At 38.4% G+C, this 18,113-nt stretch overlaps 1 protein-coding gene across 3 annotated transcripts in view; it reads right to left on the reverse strand.

The window, feature by feature from the left end:
- NLN (neurolysin) overlaps positions 1-18,098 on the reverse strand; it is a 35,447-nt gene extending 17,349 nt beyond the window's left edge. Inside the window, exons 1-4 of one of the 3 annotated variants that reach the window (XM_040579074.1) lie at positions 17,976-18,055; positions 16,903-16,951; positions 6,575-6,831; positions 3,974-4,122 (exon numbers count right to left, since the gene is read on the reverse strand). In XM_040579074.1, coding sequence (XP_040435008.1) covers positions 3,974-4,122; positions 6,575-6,812 — 387 coding nt within the window. In that variant the 5' untranslated portion in view covers positions 6,813-6,831; positions 16,903-16,951; positions 17,976-18,055. Of the gene's footprint in view, positions 1-3,973; positions 4,123-6,574; positions 6,832-16,902; positions 16,952-17,975 lie in introns of those variants that run through there. The other 2 variants (XM_040579073.1, XM_040579075.1) reach the window with 2 other exon arrangements.
- Positions 18,099-18,113: the final 15 nt, after the last annotated feature.

The raw sequence follows: 18,113 nt of genomic DNA on the forward strand, positions 1-18,113 counted from the left end.
TTACAGGTATTTTTTAAAAGAATCCATAGACACACAAAAGGATGACCTAACTACTATAGGTCACCACCCAGCTAAAGTCAATGATAATTGAGCCACGTGATTGTATGGTGCACCCTTCACCATGGCCATGACTTTTTTGCAGCACTTGGCCATTGCTTTTTTGTTTGTTTTTAAATAAAAGGATGTAAATGGTGGAAATCTCCTTTCGGGAGGAAAGTAAGTGAAGAAACTAATGTCCTCCACCCTCTCCATGTGAAACCTTGTATCTCCACCCTCATTTGTGACAAATGCGTAAGCCAATCCACACAGAGTATTTCCCAACACAAAGATAAAAAGAATGCTAATTACCCTACCCAATGTGACATTCAGGCTTCCTGCTCTGTTCTGGCAAAGAATACTCCCTGAAGTTCTGCAGCTTCATGACGATCTTTATGCTACTCAGCACTACATCTAGGAGTATCAATGCTGTGATACCAAGTACAAAAATATTTGCATCAAAATCTTCACATATTGTTTTTCCACTGGGTAACGCACAATTCTAGGGTTCTTTTTCCTGACCTAAGACTAGTATGATAGAAAAAGCACAACATCAAAATGATAGAGGTGAAAAACGGAGATATGTCATTAACATTTATATTGTGCTAACTCTGCTGCAAGAGCAAAATAGAAAGGCTGAGGGAAAAAATGAAGTACTCTAATCTCTATAAAAAGACACTGCTTTTATTACAGAAACAGTTGAAGACAGAGGATTGTGCTAAGTCTCAGTGAGTTATTTAGGCATTGTGAAGGATCTTCCAGCCCATCCACTGGGCACATGGAACTGTCACGGTCCTGAAAGCCTCCTGGGCCAAAACCCAGCAAAGATTTTAGGCAGAAGAAGGGAATTCACAAACACTAATTTTAAGCCCTTAAAGCCAGTGAATATTGACTCCTAAAGCTAAGAGAGAGAGAAAGGTTCTTTTGGGAAAAAGGAGAAAACTAAGTGTTCTTCATCCTTCACTTGATGTCTATACATCTCTCTATACACTTACAAAGAAATCAATGTTAAATAGCTTCTAGTTTTAATATTAGTCTTTGTGAAGCTTACTTGCATCACAGACATACTTAAGTTAAGGATGATACACATTCAAAAAGACCTGTCAGGTCTTTAAGGATAAGCAAGCCTACCAGGCACAGGAACCAAGGGTGCTCTGTGGTCACCTCTGAACTTCGATCTGGTCAGGATGGTTGATGTCATCCTGGGTTTCCTTAATGAACAATTTCCACAACAGAAGTGCTTATTTCAAATACAGTACACACATGAAATTCTGGAACTTTCCAAAAGTTTTAGAATGGTCATTGTTGATGATCTTGTATAGGATTTCATACTTGTTTTGGTCAACCAGACCACCTTATTCCATGAAGAAAATTTCAGGCAGAATAAGAAACAAAAACCTACTTAGAATATCGTGAACAAAACCTGCAGCAGCTGTTTACATCAGGCTGTTTCCTGAGGGCATGTGGGTGGGGAAGATTGGCAACATTCTTAAGCATGCCCCTGCTAGCCAACATGTGCAGATGTTAGAAGTAATAAAATCTAAAATGGTTTCACTACCAAATTCACCTTTAATCCAAGTTGCAAACCCCAAAATAAGTTTTCTAAAGAAGATAAGGAGTGTATTCAACATGAATTCATGCAGGAATTTTTTCACCTCGTGTACAGAAAAGAGACCAGATTACTTTCAGGTTTTTTAGTTTTAATAAATACAAAAACTTCACACATCTTTCACCATCAACAGTTCTCAAGTAAAGCAGAATTTAGAAAGAATACTGAACAGTTGTTAATGTAGAAAAGTTTAGTCCTCATTGAAGGTAGCAAAACTATTCAGGATGTCACTGAGATCAAGCAGACTCACACCATCTTTTAGTGGACTGACTGTATTATAAATAACATGGGAGTGTGAGGGTCTTCATTCTATTAATTGCATTTTAATCTGGCCCTTGTGCAGGATCAAGAAACTGAATTAATATACCTGAACTACTAAATCCTCAGTGAGGCCATGAAACCCCCCGTTTAATAAAAATGTTTTACTAGCTCATTTAAACTGACAAAAGGATTTCAGCAAAGCATGTCTGTTTGTGGAAGGCCTTTGTTTGTTTGGGGTTTTTTTTATCATGTGCTCCTGGAACCTGACTTTTCAGCCAAGAGTTTCTAATAGGAGAAAGTATTAGAAATTTAGCAAAAGTTAACAAGAATTAGTCATTTGGAAATAACAAGACTTGATCAGTCTGGCACTATTGGCATTTTCACATCTGTTCTACAGCAAAAACTTCTACTACTTCCATCATCATTATGAAGCTGATACAAACTCAGAGGTTGCATCTTTGGAAAACTAATACTAAAACATGCTGCAGTTAAGCCAAGGAAAAGCTCTAACAAAATTACATGGAGATTTAAGCAGTGGTTGTAACTATTACAAAAGCCAAGTATTTCTGCAAAGGGAAATGAAGAAGGAAAGCACCAAATAAGAAAGTTAAAAAACCCCAAAGGCTATGCAAAAGTAATAGTAGCAAATAACAGCAATCAGTTTTCACTAGCTACTATCAGAAATTCCTGTAAATTAAAAATAGATAGATACACAGATATGGCAGATTAGCCCTAAATGTATCAGTGTATACTATACTGGAGGGTGGGGAAAATCACAGCGAATAATATATACCAAATAATCTAATTAGTAGCAACAGAGCAGGAAAAAAATCAACATAAGGCACTATCTGCCAACACCAACAGAAGGTCTTCAAAATGGGGCTGTTAAATACCTCTAAACACATAAACAAAAATATCCAGCTAGAGGAGAACACTTGAAAATGTGACTAAAAACCACAGCAATAGAAGATAATGGTATTAGAAGGCACTTTAATAAGGTGCTGCAAATATTATTCTGCTTCCCAGTTAACACTGCAAAAAACACAAAGAATATGCCAAGGAACAGGTCTCCAGTATATTATTAGTATCACATGAAGGTTAAAAATTGATGGGGTTGAAAGGAAAGATTCATGTCTGAAGCATTGACAAACATGCATTTCAGTTTTCACATTAGATAGCTTCCTTGCATTATCTTTAAATCACACTTTCGGAAAATTATTACTAAATGTAAATACATTACTACATGCATTTGAACAAAACCAAATGTTCTTGTTTGAGCTAGAAAATAAATAGTACAAATGAAGAATACAAGATACTTGTAGGTGCTCAATTAGAAGGGAAGCTAAACAGAAACACAAAAGGGGTAGAAACTAGTTCAACAGTAAACGTATCTTTGGACTTGGTTTTCTTTTGAGGCTTAAGCAACATATGAGGAAGAGTATACAACATCGCTGTCTATAATTAGCAGATCAAAAGAGTTAATTTCAGAGGTTACTCCCAGTTATACATTCTCATTAACTTTCATGACACAAAACTAGAGTTTAAAATTGTAAATTCTCAACAATTTCAATAAAGGACAACTTTGGACAAAAATGCAAAAGTAGTATAAGCCAACCCAAATACACTGCTATATTGCCTCTTTTCTTCCTCCCCTCCTTGGTGATGTTCGGGGCAAAGCAGTTCAGGGAGCTCAACCAGTAGAAAACAATTTTATTTTTCCTGATGGGTTTTGTTCTGCTAGTTTAACTTCCTTGTACCAGCTTATTGGAAGATGAGACAAAAGTCAAAGCTATTGCAATTGAGGGCAGAAGGATACAGACACCTAGTCATGAGAAGCAAAGAGCGGGAGCCACAAGTTACAGTGGCTTAATGTTTTGTGGAACGACAGCCTGTTTGTACAGCTGTGTCTCACTGGGACGATTTGACTGGTACAGACACAGAGGAAACACACACAGTGATGAGGATCTTGAAAAGTGCTGTGGGTACTAATTTCTTTAGAGAAAAGTTTTTCACTGCTGGAATTTCATCTATATTTCCACATGTTATGCAGATATCATTGTGATTTACCTGCAAATAAACAATCTTCTGAAACACATCTTCTCTCATGCTCATCTCCACATCAAAATTAGAAAGCTTTTTGTCAGCTTCTGTACTTGCTAAGCGTACCTCTTTGTCAGGTGAGACATGCTGGGGAAAATCCAACATGCTTCTTTCCACTGTTTAAATAAAAGGCAATGAACACTTAACACAGAGGCTAGAAATGCTTTAAGGATAAGGAACTTGCCCCGCTTCTGATATTTACAGAAGACATAAGGAACAAGCACCCAAAACAACCTGACACTTCAGATCAGGCTTGAAAAAAAGTGACTACGAAAAATGTAAAAATGAATACATGAAACAACAAAACTGCACATCATTATAACAAATAAACATTCTACAGCAACTATCTATTACCCAAGCCCAACTATCTCATCAACTTCTACAAAATTGACTGAAAGATGTATAAATATGATACATGATTTTTGAAAGATGAACTACTAGTAAGTGCAGACCGACGTTGTTTCATAGCTGGCACAGGTGCTTCCATGTTAGCATTTAAAGTGAAAAGCTCCAAATCTTTCAAACAGGCCCATCTGTCCTAAAATTATTTTTTACATTATTATGAGAACAGTGTCAAATATCCATCTTCTCTTCTGTGTTTAGGAAACAACAAGGCAAACACAGAAGATGCTGTTTATGTATTCTGAACTTCTAGAGATCAGAAGCTAAGTAATAGTACTTTTTTAGATTACATTTTTGAGATTAAGTAAGTCCTTGCTTATTAAAGGAATATTGCATCTTCTAATGACATTGAATAGAAATCCTTAAATAGAAAAGAACTGTTATGACCAGCTGAATTAATTTAATTCAAAACCAATTACAATTTAACCAACCTCCACCTCCCCAAAAGCACACTTTAGAGTAACAACCTTTTAGGATGATTTAAAGCTTTATAATTTTATGTAATCTGTAGCTGTTTTATCAAACCCTGAGATGCTCTCAGCTTGAAAAACCTTTGGAATGCAAATATGGGCATATAGTTCTTCTTGAAGTCCACAGGAAACTCCCCCCTCCCCACCACTCCCTGTCCTCATACCAAGATATTTCAAAATGATGAAGTGAGTTTTGGCAGCTTCCAAGTGAAATATAAGGCCTGTTGTCATCTGTGTCTTTTCAGATAATAAGTTCCAGTTACAGGGGTAGGTCTTTCATGTACTTGAGAAAGGGACACAGAGGCCTTAAAAATCCAAGGTTCTAATGGAAGTCTTGCTGTGGTAATACATCCTTATCATATGCCATGGGCTGTTTCACAGGTAATTCATGCTAATTTCACATACAGCTTTGAAGATTAGCATTAAAATGCTTAAATATGACCCACTACTGCAATAGCATGTAGAGAAAAAAGTATATCTTGGAAGATGCAAATCTCGGTGGTTGTGCTGGGAAGCTGATGGCCACTGTTTTTTGAATGACATATAGATTTTCCTTCTAATTTAATTTAAAGCAGAGAGTTTTATACCTTGGTGAAAAGACTTAAAATAATTACACCAAATACACTGATACAATTAAAACTGAATCTGACAGGAAGCTGTATGGATTAAGATTACTCAGCCTTTCTGCCAGCATCAATTCCAGTCAACTCAATGGATGTGCCTAAACTGTAATTTAAGTAATGTGAAAACCAGATTAATATTACAGTACAATCATTTGAGCTACAGGCTACTCTTTTTCACAAGGCAAAGATTTTGCTCCAGGCCAAGGTGGCTGTTTTCAGCACTTCTGTTGCTATCAAAGATTTTTTCAGAGGATTTAAGGGAACTTGACATTTTGTTACACTGACTACTTTTTGAGTCATGAAGCCACCATTTGATAGGTTTTTCGAAACAAAGCCACCCAAAACACATTTTTATTTTTCCTTTCTCCTCTGACTGATAATTATTAACAAATTAACTGAATGACCTGTGTTTGACCATTAAGCCCCATCCATTTATTGGCATGTCTGGATAATTCATTCAGAACAATCTAGATGTGACTGCATGACCAACACCTCTCCCTGGGTTCTTCAAGGCCTTGCAGGCCATAATGTAAAAGCAATGAAGTAAAGCAGTCTTCTTTCAAAAATTTCCCCATTCTCAACCATCACATCTTCTACACTAAGAGCTTACCAAGCTTTCCATCATTCCATTTAACTAGCTTGTCTCAGATTCTGTAGTGTCTGAAAAAAGCACTGATTATCAGGTTTGAGTATACTAGGCTTACCACAAGCACCGTACATTGTGCCCTAGCAGCTGTACAGAGCTGGAGAAGAAAATAAACTGTGGAGCTACACATGCAAAGACAAAACAGGTGACCAATGCACTTATCAGCGTGCATCAAGGAGCATAGTTTTTTGCTAATCCTTATTTTTGTCTCTAGAATAAAGCAGCAGAAATTTGTAGCTGATCATGTTAGATACTGCTGGGAGGTTCTGAAAGATTATTATGAGTAGAGGACCCTTGAGAGGCCGCTACACATTCTAAACAAGAACAACATGAATCAGAATAGTAAGCAACAACTATCTTTCCTCATTGTTTCTTTATGCACAGATGGAATACCCTATGGAAAGAATCACAGAAAACATACACTAACCTGCATATTCCATTTCTATATCTGCCAAGGCCCGTACAGTATTTTCTTGTGTTACTTCTCCAATATCAAGCATCCCGACACTGTCATATACATGCTTTGTCCTCCTGATTAGTTCTTCTGTTCTTGTTCTAATTTGCTCTGGTGACAGGTCCCATCTCAAAAGGTTTTGGCCTGATGCTATGTACGAAGAAGCCTTCAGCTGGCTAGTAATTTCTGCTCCTAATGTCATTCTCAGCATAAGCCGTGGCCCAATGGACCTGAAAGTATAAAAAATATCCTTATATAGCAAGATTCGAGTTCAAGAGGTAGTTTACAGTAAACATTAAAAAAAAGGCAACCGACCTTAAAGAACATTTTTAGAAGCAAGAACAGTCCTTTTTAGAGCCATAGCTTGTCCAACAGGACCATACACAGCCATTACCCTTATCAGTTCAGTCTAATTTTAAATAAATCAGAGGTCTGTTTTCTGCATTTTCCATCTAAAGGATGACTAAGTGCAGACAGGGATAGAAACTTTGGTGTTGACAAAACCAGAGAAATTAAGTTACTATTCAATCTTCTAAGAGAAACAGAATTACAGTTACTGAAACTACAGAAAGAGACAGCATTTGCATTTTTTAAATAAGGAATAAACCCCATATAGTGATTTGTAGATTATGAAGACCAAGAACTGTAAAGATGCATAAAACAAGACACAGAAAAAGTCATTTGGTCACATTCACTACAACAAAGAGTTTTATACCTACAGGATGCCTGCCACAATATGCCATGAGAGGAAAACTTCTAGTTGTTGTTCACTTAAAAATTTATTCCTTTAATTGTTCTGGATTTTAAATAGACAGTTTTACTCTATCATCAGAAAAGGTACATAAGTTTACTGTAATATATGTACTATTAATTCTGATTGTACGTCAACTATATTTCAGCTTTAGCTAACAGAAAAATTTACATATCCAACTGATCTTAGCGTGCTGTACAATCAATGGCTGCCTTTTCACTAATCTTTTTGACAATACTAAAAAAAGAAAGTGACTTGGAGCAATTACTCCAAATACAAGTTAAGAATATACTGGCTTCAGAAATACAGGCTTCTACCCTCCCACCCCAACAAAAAACTCTCAACCTGCTTGTATGAAGGAGAAGGACACAGATTCAGGCAACTGACTATAAAGTGGGGTTTACAGAAATCCACACAGTCAACAAGATACTCACCTGGTGACTATATTAATAGTTCAGTTCTATATGAAATAGTTGCTGAGGAAGATCATATTCTGATAGTAATTAAAAGACAGTTCGCATTCAAGGAGTAAAACTTGCTGCAATGTTTAGTATTATAGAAGGATCATAGCAGCATCATAGGAGGATCTCTGGCTGGCAGAGACTATCAGCCTCCCCATTTCAGTTGCATAATTTTAAAAAACCATAATAATCACATGTTGCTATGGTAATAATGAAAACTTAAAACTTTCAACCATATCTAAAGAAATACAAGAACACACACAGAGAGCCTGCTAGTAAAAGGAAAGTTTACCTAACACTATTTTACATGAAATACCTTTTTCTCTTAATGCTAGCCACTGTACCTCTATTAATTTTATTGCAAAACCAGTCTGGTATGTGCCTAAGTGCTCAGATAGGTTTTGGCATACAATTCAGAGAGCATGCATAGAAGGACAGGCAATTTTAGCCTGAAGGAAACACAAAGCAGAAGAGTGAAATGCAAACAATCTGAAAAGAGCCACATGCAGGGCTTCTGTTTGAAGGTAAGACTTTTTGTTTAAAAGTCTCACTCATCTGTAAGAGGAACTACCTAGAAATAGCCTAGCCAAAATTATTTTTATGCAAGACAACATTTCTATCTATGCGTTGAGATTTTTTTTCCTTGTTACCAACGTTTTTTCAAAGCATCCCATACCAGTGTGTAGGCAAGATGTTCACTTTTCCCTTCTACTGGCATAAAGGAACATCAATGCCTAGTATATTGATGATTTAACTCTGAAAACGAAGCCTGAATAAAGAATATTCCTTCCACCCCTGTTGTATCTCTCCAATACCAACTCAGTTCCGACATTAATGCCTTAGGTAGCTTCTCCACTGGACTACTGAAACTCTGAATCTCAGAAGTTTATCACAAATGAAGTGGCTTTCATGAAAGCAAATAGCTAAGTATTAGCGTTCTCAGAATGCATTAGTTTCGCTTCCCCCAAACCCACTGAATTCTACCCTGAATCTACAAATCCACTAAAGAATAGTACTTCATTAACTTATGAACAGCTTCCCACTGGACTGCCATATGTCTCGTTTTTTCACACACTGCTAGTGCAACTCTGGAGAACCTCACAGGAGCTGAAGGGGAACGTCCTCAAAAGTAGGTTCAAGGCTCTGAACTCTACCCTGCCCCCTGAGATCATCAGAAAGGATATGAAATGCACCAAAATAAGGTAAAAATAAAATAGAATCAAAAAAGCACAACAGCCTGATCATAAAAGCTGACAGCTATGCTAAAGTGCAGGATATGAAGCAGGTATTCTTTCTTAAATGGAACCTACAGCCTTCTGTCATTCATTCACCTTCACCTAGACACGTAGAAAACACAGCCCTGTCACTGACCAACTACATATTATCAGAAACAAACACTCAGTCAAACAGATTATATTAATTTCAACCTTTCCAACAAGTTTAATTAATAAAGTTGGACCAACTTCATGAACTTGAATGCACAGCATTACTTTTAAATAACAAAAAAAGATGCCATCTGATCTTAGTTGGCTACTTGTGTGGAGGAATAGAAATTTGACAGCTGCATAAGTGACTGTCATAAATACTAGCAAGTGGTTGTCTTATCTGTTAAGACAGGAAAGCACAGAAATGCCTAGTTTTGAAGTGTCATACCTTGTCTCCCCCTGCTGACACAAGGAAGCAGTCATTTATGTAGATTAACAAAGGCAATACAAACAGAAAGACCTGGAAGTCTTTCTAATTAATAGTTCAGTCTTTCTAATTGACCACATGAAGGTGGGCCTTCAAAAACTGTAATGCAAGATTTCATGTAAAACCAATTACTACATACAAATCTTCAAATAACCATTTAAAGACATGTGTTATCTTGCTACCAGTCACTCAGATTGTACTTAGGGCCAAGGTAACTAACATCAGATTAACAAATAACAACATGCAAGTAAAACTATATGCATAGGTGAAATCTTGGGCATTTCTTTCATGGCTTAGTATTTCATACTTCGTCTACATAAAACTATAAATAAATCCTCCAAACTCCATGTATCTACCGCAATAAAACTTGTAACTAACTTGATCTTGCTTGTTCAAGAAAGAAACAAAAATAACGCCAAAATGAAAGATTAAATAGATTATAACGAAAAAAGAAAGAAAAGTACAGCTAAAACAGTATGTTTCAAAAATGCCCTGCAACTACACTTTGCATGTTATTAGAGAGAAAATATTACAGTAAATTGTATCACTGAGTGAAACTTTAACTTCCCAGATACAAACTGGAAAATAAATTCTATTAATAACGTTAGGAACCAGATGCAGCAGCAAATGGCTTTCTTCAAACAGCAACTGAACCAACAAGATGCAATTATTATTTTAGGCTTGCTTTTGGTAAATGGTAGCAACATTATAGAAGAGCCAACCATTGCTTGGACTGAGCAATCAGAGGCTGATTCAGTTTAAATTAGACAGAAGGCTAAACAAATGTAGGCCTTTAAATAGTGTTACACGTATACTGCAATTACCCTATGGGGCCACAGGTAGGCTGTTGCTAATGCCTGAACTGACTAGTTCAAGCCATTTCAGGTATTACACTCAGTTTTGTGCAGTACAGAACAGTAGATGTGTCTAAACAAGCCTGGCTTAAGGATAAGGTTCATGTCTAGCAGGAGTATTGCCTTAAGATATTCTTCTTCTCATTCCTCCTTCTGCTGCTCATTTCTACCCCTGTACACCATTCTGTCAATGACAGCAACATAACTGTTGGTAGGGACATACTTCAAAAAGAGTCAGTATACAGGTGAATAAAGTGGACCAAAAAATATGCAGGGGTTGGACAGCTTTTTTTCAGCTTATCAGTTCCATCATCTATGTTATGAGTGACTTCAAAACGGTTGTGCTGGCCTAAATGAAGGATCAAAAGTGTCAATAGCCACCTATTTTTTTAATTATATATATATATATAAAATATATATATAAAATTAAGCCTGCACTACTGCTAGGAACATACATGAAACGCATTAGCAAAAGAAGTTTCAAGATGATTGCTGTCATTAAGCATACCATTTAAATGTTCCAAAGTGGAAAGGGTTCTTGATGCTGAGGCAATACTGACATATAGGAACAAATTAAAATAAATCGGTCAGGAATACATGTAAGCTAGAATTTTAAGAGACATCTGTAACCTTCAGGGCAGTGAGATTCTGAAACAGCTGCCCAGTAAGCACCAGGAATTAAAAACACCTCTATTTATAACATGGACCTTGACCAGCTTATAAAATGGATTATATTACTTGGTTACCTAAGGTAGCACAGGACTAGACTTGATTGCTCCAATTGCCCCTTCTAGTCCCTATGTTCCTGCAAGGTCCTTCAAAATTAAAGCACTTTATTTACATTGCATTTTTACTATGAATATCTAACCAGCCTCTGTTGGCAGCTTGCACTGGCCTTTTTCTTGGGTGAGCCCTATGGCATCTAATAATGTCAGTGGAATGACATACAGGACAAACAGAAATATATTATGCATTTGTGCACGCTTCATCCACCTACAGTAAGTTCAGGAGGAAAGGCACACAAGGTTTAGTCTGGACTTTCAGCTACAATAAGAAGTATTATAGAAGTAGCCGTTTCCACAAATTATGGATAAAATTATATCCACACAGAAATTATTTCCACAAAAATAATCTGCCAATTCCAAAAGGAGTAAGAATGATAATTTCTACCAAAAGCAGTGTAAGGTGAATAACAACTTAAAATCTTAGTAGCTACTTCTAAAAGAGGATTTTTAACTAGAAAACAAAACTTCTAGTTACAGACTGCCATCATTGCTATTTTTGCTAGAATGCCAGGTCATTTATTTTACCAAGAAATCTACAATTTGATAACTTGCTGCATCTGGAAAATTTAAATTTGATTTGATTTTAGAAAGGAGAAGGACCTTTGTAATACTCTATTAAGGCAATACAGGGGCCAATATAACTGCTGCGAAGACAAACAAAGCAATTGAATTTGCAGACTGACTTTTAACTCATGCAGTATTTTAAAAGTATTAAACATTTATGTAAGTCTAGTTTTGTTTATAAACATTTTCTGTGACTGGAACATGCTAAGCAACCCTCTGTTTGCATGTTCCATTAATACTATTAAAATAAAACAAGAAAGCCACAACCTGTGAAGCAGAAGCAGCAAAAAAGAGTACCAGCTTTAGAAAATACAAACACAAAAACGTGTAAGCTTGTCCACAATATGCTCCTACTACTGATAATCATTTTATAATACAGTCAAGATTTAAGCCTTCTGCCTCATTTAAATCTGATTATATTACAGATTGTCTATGATTCCACCCAAGACTCTTTAATGGAACTTCCAGTTTTCAAATTAATCTTCACCTAAACAGTATTAGTTACAATGACAGGTATAATTTTACAGAATAAAGTCTGTAACAAATGTGTTTCTGGGAAACATAAACACAGACCAGTTTATTGTACTTGCTAATAAATCTGCCAGTTCCATGTAGCCATGCAAAAATCAGTGTATCACCTTCATGTAGAATGGAAAACCGTATCTTCTGCTGACAAAAGATGTGGGATCACACCTTCAGGGGTAAAGTGGCAGCCAAGATTTTAAGAACAGAGAAAGACATAGAGAGGGGGGTCTCAAATTCAGACAACTTTATCATCTTCTCATTTTTTAATACTCTAATAGTAAATAAATACAGTTAAGTTTTTTCTTGCTGCACTACACGTATACTTCAGGGGACATTCCTATGGATATAAATAAGGGCAGATTTGGAAATCACAATGAACAACTTTTTCAATCCATAATTTACTATATGAAGCTTTGTAAAAGCTACCAAATTAAAATTGAGAACAGTGCGATCATTTTGGTCTCTTTTTTGAAACAGCAGATCTCAGTTAAATAACACTTCCTAATCCTACAGGCTGCAGAAGAAGCAACGCTGCATGCTGGAAGCCAGCATTGAGTAAGCGAAGACCATACTCACTACGTTCCGCAATCGATGCTCACAGGGTCTCAATGTTTTGACTCCTCCTAGCGGCCTTGTTAAAAAAAACCCCACAAACTAAAAAAACTAGACATGTCCCATTAAGGCAATATAAAAACAGACAGTTTGCTTCAGGACAAATTATTTAATAATTGAATAATATGCCAAATGTTGGCATTTCCCTGAAGTAAGACTCAAGTGCTACAAAGCATATATAAATGACAGCAGATAGGCATGGTTTAAGCAAAGCTTTGTAACAGTCAAGCCTCATATGGAGTAGAATTTTTCTTTTTCTTTAAATGAAGAAGTTATAAAGCATCTCAGAAACAAACCACCATGAGTATTCATCAGCATCTAATACAACCTAAGAGACAGTGCAGTCAGTCTATGTTTTCAGGATGGATTTTATGACAAATTTAACAGGCTAAAAACTGTATTATTTAGAGATCCTTAATTCTTGGATTTTAAATACCTCTCCATGTTGTTTCAGTTTTGACTTACACCTTCAGACAAGTAATTGTATATTTTATAGTAAAGCAAGGCCAAAAATCAAACAAAGCAGAGGACCGAGTAACACAAGGTCAAAACAAGAAGGGGTGGTGCGGTGTGGGAAAATCCAAGACAGAACAAGCAAAGTACAGTTAAATAGCTCAAAGCTAATCACAGCGCAACATTATTACAATTGAGCCACAGGAATGAGTCTACAGCCCTACAATATAAGTCATCACTTTTTCCTGCTGGACAAACATATTTGAAATCCTTGTTACAGTTCACTTCTCAGTCCTTTCATCTGTTTGGCTCTTGACTGTGTAAGGAACAGTAAATACATGCCTTGAATTCCTGGGCCATTTTCCTTAAAAAGTACTTGGCTCTGTGTCACAACTGTGTTTGGCATGGACAGCTCTCACTACAGCAAAAGGATAGCAAGTTAAGTACTTCCTAATTTAAAGCTCCATAACCACTACTATAGATTGTTTTGGTGGTTTTTTTCTTAAGCTGCATTTGAAGGAATAGAACTAAACAATTAATTCTGTCACTACACTTTTCAGAAAAAAAAAGCATTCTCTGCAAAGTAATTCACTGTACACTCTATATTTGGTATGCTTCTAATAATAGACACTTGTAGCTGTTCAGATCAATGTGAAAGAGTCAAAAAACTACAAGTTATACAAACATTTTAAAGTCTTTATTCATACATACATTACCCTCAGTGCTGCTTTTGTGACTTTTCTATCTGGCAAAAGATGTTAACTGGTTTCTCTGACAGAATCAACATCAGAATTAGACAACAGAATTAACAACAGAATTAACATCAACAGCAAAGTAAGTGAAAAAGGTGCTCTGCAGCAGCTAACAGAAAATCCAGACCTTAAGCGGGAACTCATACATGTGCATACATGTTACAAATTACATATATTCTCTCCTTTTCCCCTTAGCTCCCTCCAACAGTCTTTAAACAACAGGATTTTGGAAACTGGTCTGATTGACTTTGACATGAGGGGGTGATTTCCACACAGTAGTCTGGAGTGGAACACACAGAAGTGTCAGGATACTGTTTCTGTGGAGTGTCTGATCTCTAAAATTATGGTATCTATTGTTCTAGAAAAAAAACCCAAACAAACAAAAAACCCCAACCAAACCCAAAATTACTAGTACTGATAAACTAGGCTTCAAACCCATACCGTGAACTGAACCCATTCTGTGTTACAGCAAAAGTCCATCACATCACAACTTGCTTGGATGATCTTAGGAAGAAAGTTGAGAGACTTTTCAACACTCACATGCAAACACTCTTAGTACTACACTTAATTTGGTGGAGGAGGTGCTCATTAGGGTTATCTTACTGGTTTTATCTTATTGTTTAATTCTACCATCAGGTGAACCATGGAAACACAGTGGAAAAAAATGTTGCATTTAAGGCCTTAGAGCTCTCAGGTGCTGCTGTATAAGCATCTACCATTTATCTATCACGCCTGCAATAAACAGCAGGCAAAGTGCACGTTATTTAGTGCAAACACTACACACTATTACTGTCAGGATAGTTCAGTACTTGAATGCAATCAGCTTACGCATGAAAAACAGCTTGTTGACTCCAACTGAATAAGAAATTGTGCTGCAAGACAGAGAAAACTGTTGAGGAGGGTTTGTGAACACAAAAGCTTTCTTTGATTTACACCCAGTTCATTAGTTCAGCCTGTACCATGGAAATACCCTTTGATTTCCCATTGATCTTAAGTCAAGGCACTGAGAAATGTTCTTTGCCATGATTAGTTAGGTGGAAAACTATGCTTTCATGGCAGATGATGACCTCATCTCACTTACTTGCACCATTTTAGATCACTTCTTCTTGGGAACGTGGTGCGTTATAGCATGCTGTGGTCAGTTCAACGCTTGCAAAATGCCAAACGCACTCTGTGCTACAGTGTGCCTGCTCAACACCACGAATTAGGCAAGCAAATGAAACCTGCTTTCTGCTCTGGCTTTTGAGTGAGTATTGACTTAAGAACACTGAGTACTTCCCAGGCTGGTTCCAGGCTATGTGAAAGATTGTTCCAGCATGGTAAGTATGGCCAAGAATTTCACTCCTTCTACAGTAGAAATAAAAAGTGTCTTTGTTAAAGACTGAACTCTTTTAGGAATGGTATGATGAACACATGCACACCCAATCATATTTTGCACAGAGACAAGTGTCATTCACCCCATCCTCACCTTGCCTTCCCTAATCTAAATACATGTAACATGTACAGTAAAAGAGTCTCCTCTACAGAGGGAAATCCTAGATTTACAAATCTACGGGAATTCTTTGAAGAAGTCACAACAGACATAGATCAGTTAATAAAATATATTTGATTTTCAAAGGCTGTCGACCAAAAGTTTCTAAAGAAACCATGCTGCTGTGAGATGAGAAGGGCTATCCTCTTATGGGTAAATGGTTAAAAGCTAAGACAGAAACAGAAATGGCTGCTCATTTTCCTGAATGGAACTAGGTTACCAGTGGAGCCCTGCAGGGTTCCATGCTGCGTTCTGTTCTCTCACATATTTATATCTGATCTACAAAAAGGTGAGACAGATGAAGTGACAAAATTTACTGATGATAACACAGTGTACTAAAGGCAGCCACAAAAATATGTGAAAGGATGTCACAACATGGAGTAAAGTTTAAAACCACTAACAAAGTGAATTTCAGTCTTAATTACTGTGAAATGGCACACACTTCTGACTTTACATACACAGCGATGAGCTGTGAGCTGATCCAGACATTTTGGAGATCTAACGGTTTAACAAAAACATCAGCCAAGAAGCAGCTGAAAAGCAGGCAATGGTAGGATTTAGTAGAGGCGGAACAGAACAAAACACAGATTCATTATACCAGTCTGTAACACCATGAAGCACAAACATACTATGTGCAAATCTGATCCTCCCAACAATTACAAACTCTGCTGTCTTCTGTTCTCCCACCTGCTGAAACCTTTTTCTGTTCAACCAAGGCGTGACAAGTTAGTAACGATCAGCTGCAGTAAGCAATGGACTCCATTCAAAGAACAAGTAACTAGGCTGGGATTCTTCAGACTGGACAAAAACCCCAAAATAAAACAAAAACACAGAGGAAGTACTTCAGAGATGTATACAATCATGAAGAGAATGGAAAGAATGAACAGGTACCAATTCCCCCTGCCCCCCCCCCCCTTACCTCTGACGTAACCCAGGAGGAGATCAAACAGTTTTAGGAAGCTGTTTCAATATAAAAAGGTATTAATGGAAAATTTTTTAACATTAACAAATACAGTGACCATTTCCTGCTGTACTTACAACAAGTGGTGAAAAAGATATTTAAATCAATATCAAATACTTTATTATTACTTAAGAAGAAGGTACCTTCAGTTTCCAAATGCAACTTGCAAAAAGATAGACCTTTTAATTTTTTCTAAAGAAAAAAAAAAACCTTCCATCCTTCTTTTCCTTTCTTTCCTTCTTTTTGTTGGAAAAATCTATAGGACTAACAAGGACAGTAAACACGAAATATGGACAACAGTGAAAATGACTATATAAAAAGGATGCAAATGTATATTAGGAAAAGAAAATAGTTGTGTACCTTACTTGAAAACTGTAAATTGGTCAATCGATTTACAACAGCAGGAGCCCTATAAAAAGAAAAGGTTCTGGATCTTATTTTCTAACTGCTAGTACCCCTCAATCCTAACACGACCTGAACAAAGGCTGTGAAATAGGACAAAACCGGTGTATTTTATGCAGTAAGCACACAACTGTCATTTCTCAAAGGTCCATAAGAGGTAACCATCTTCTTCATTTTATGCTCAAACTCAACTCCATTCTCATTACCACAACGCATTTACATTGTGACCCTCCTACTATTTCCATGTTTCCTATTAAATCTGGTCCCTTGCTCATATTCCTCTGCCCTCTCAATTTCTCCAGTGCTCATTTGTCTAGTCCGTCCAGAACTGTCTACAAGCCGCCTTCTACACGGGTTTTCTGGGTTCGTTCAGAGCTAGTATTCATTACAGAGCTTAATCCTTTATTGTTAAAAGCCTTCGGTAACGTATCTGCAGCCGTCCCACCCCTCATGTAACGCTGAAATAGTGACACCCCTTTCTGTAAAGCTACGTGAGGCACACCGCCCGGCGTCGCCCCCCACGCCGCGCGCTGCAGGGCCCCGCCGCCGCAGCCATTGCTCCCCTGCCCGCCCCCCCAGCGGTACCTCTGAACACCCGGTGCAGGGACCGCAGCGCAGAGCCCTCGCCTGCCCCGCCCCGCCCCCGGCAGCGGTACGTTACGAAGGTTATTTCAGGGAAGGCGGACTGCGGGAAACACGCTGGGAGCTGAGGCCTCACACCCCCCAGACCGTCACACTTCCCGTCCTATTGTCTGCCTGGCCCCGGCGCACGCACCGCACACCCGCGGCCCGCACCGCCCCGCACCGCCGGCCAGCGGGCGCTTCTCTCCTCGAAGCCGCCCGACAGCTCTCCCCGCGGCGCGGCCGCACGGGCCTCAGCCAGGACACCCGGCCCCAGCCCGGCTCCCCCGAGGGACGAGGTCCCGCCCGTCAGCCGCGGGCGGCTGTAGGAGGCTTCCAGTCGGGCGGCGCTCGCCCCAGAGACCGCCCGCCGCCGGGCCCTGAGGCGCCCCCTCCCGCCCCGCGCCTACCTGCGAGCCGCGCCCGCACACGCGGCCAGCATGGGGAGGGGGCCCGGGGAGGGGGGCCGGGCCAGCACCGCTACCGCTACCGCCGCGGGCCCGCGCACCCGCTTCCGCCGCCGCCTCCCCACGCCCTTCCCGCCGCTA

The sequence above is a fragment of the Falco naumanni genome, chromosome Z (assembly GCF_017639655.2).
Source record: "Falco naumanni isolate bFalNau1 chromosome Z, bFalNau1.pat, whole genome shotgun sequence".
Lineage (NCBI taxonomy): Eukaryota > Metazoa > Chordata > Aves > Falconiformes > Falconidae > Falco > Falco naumanni.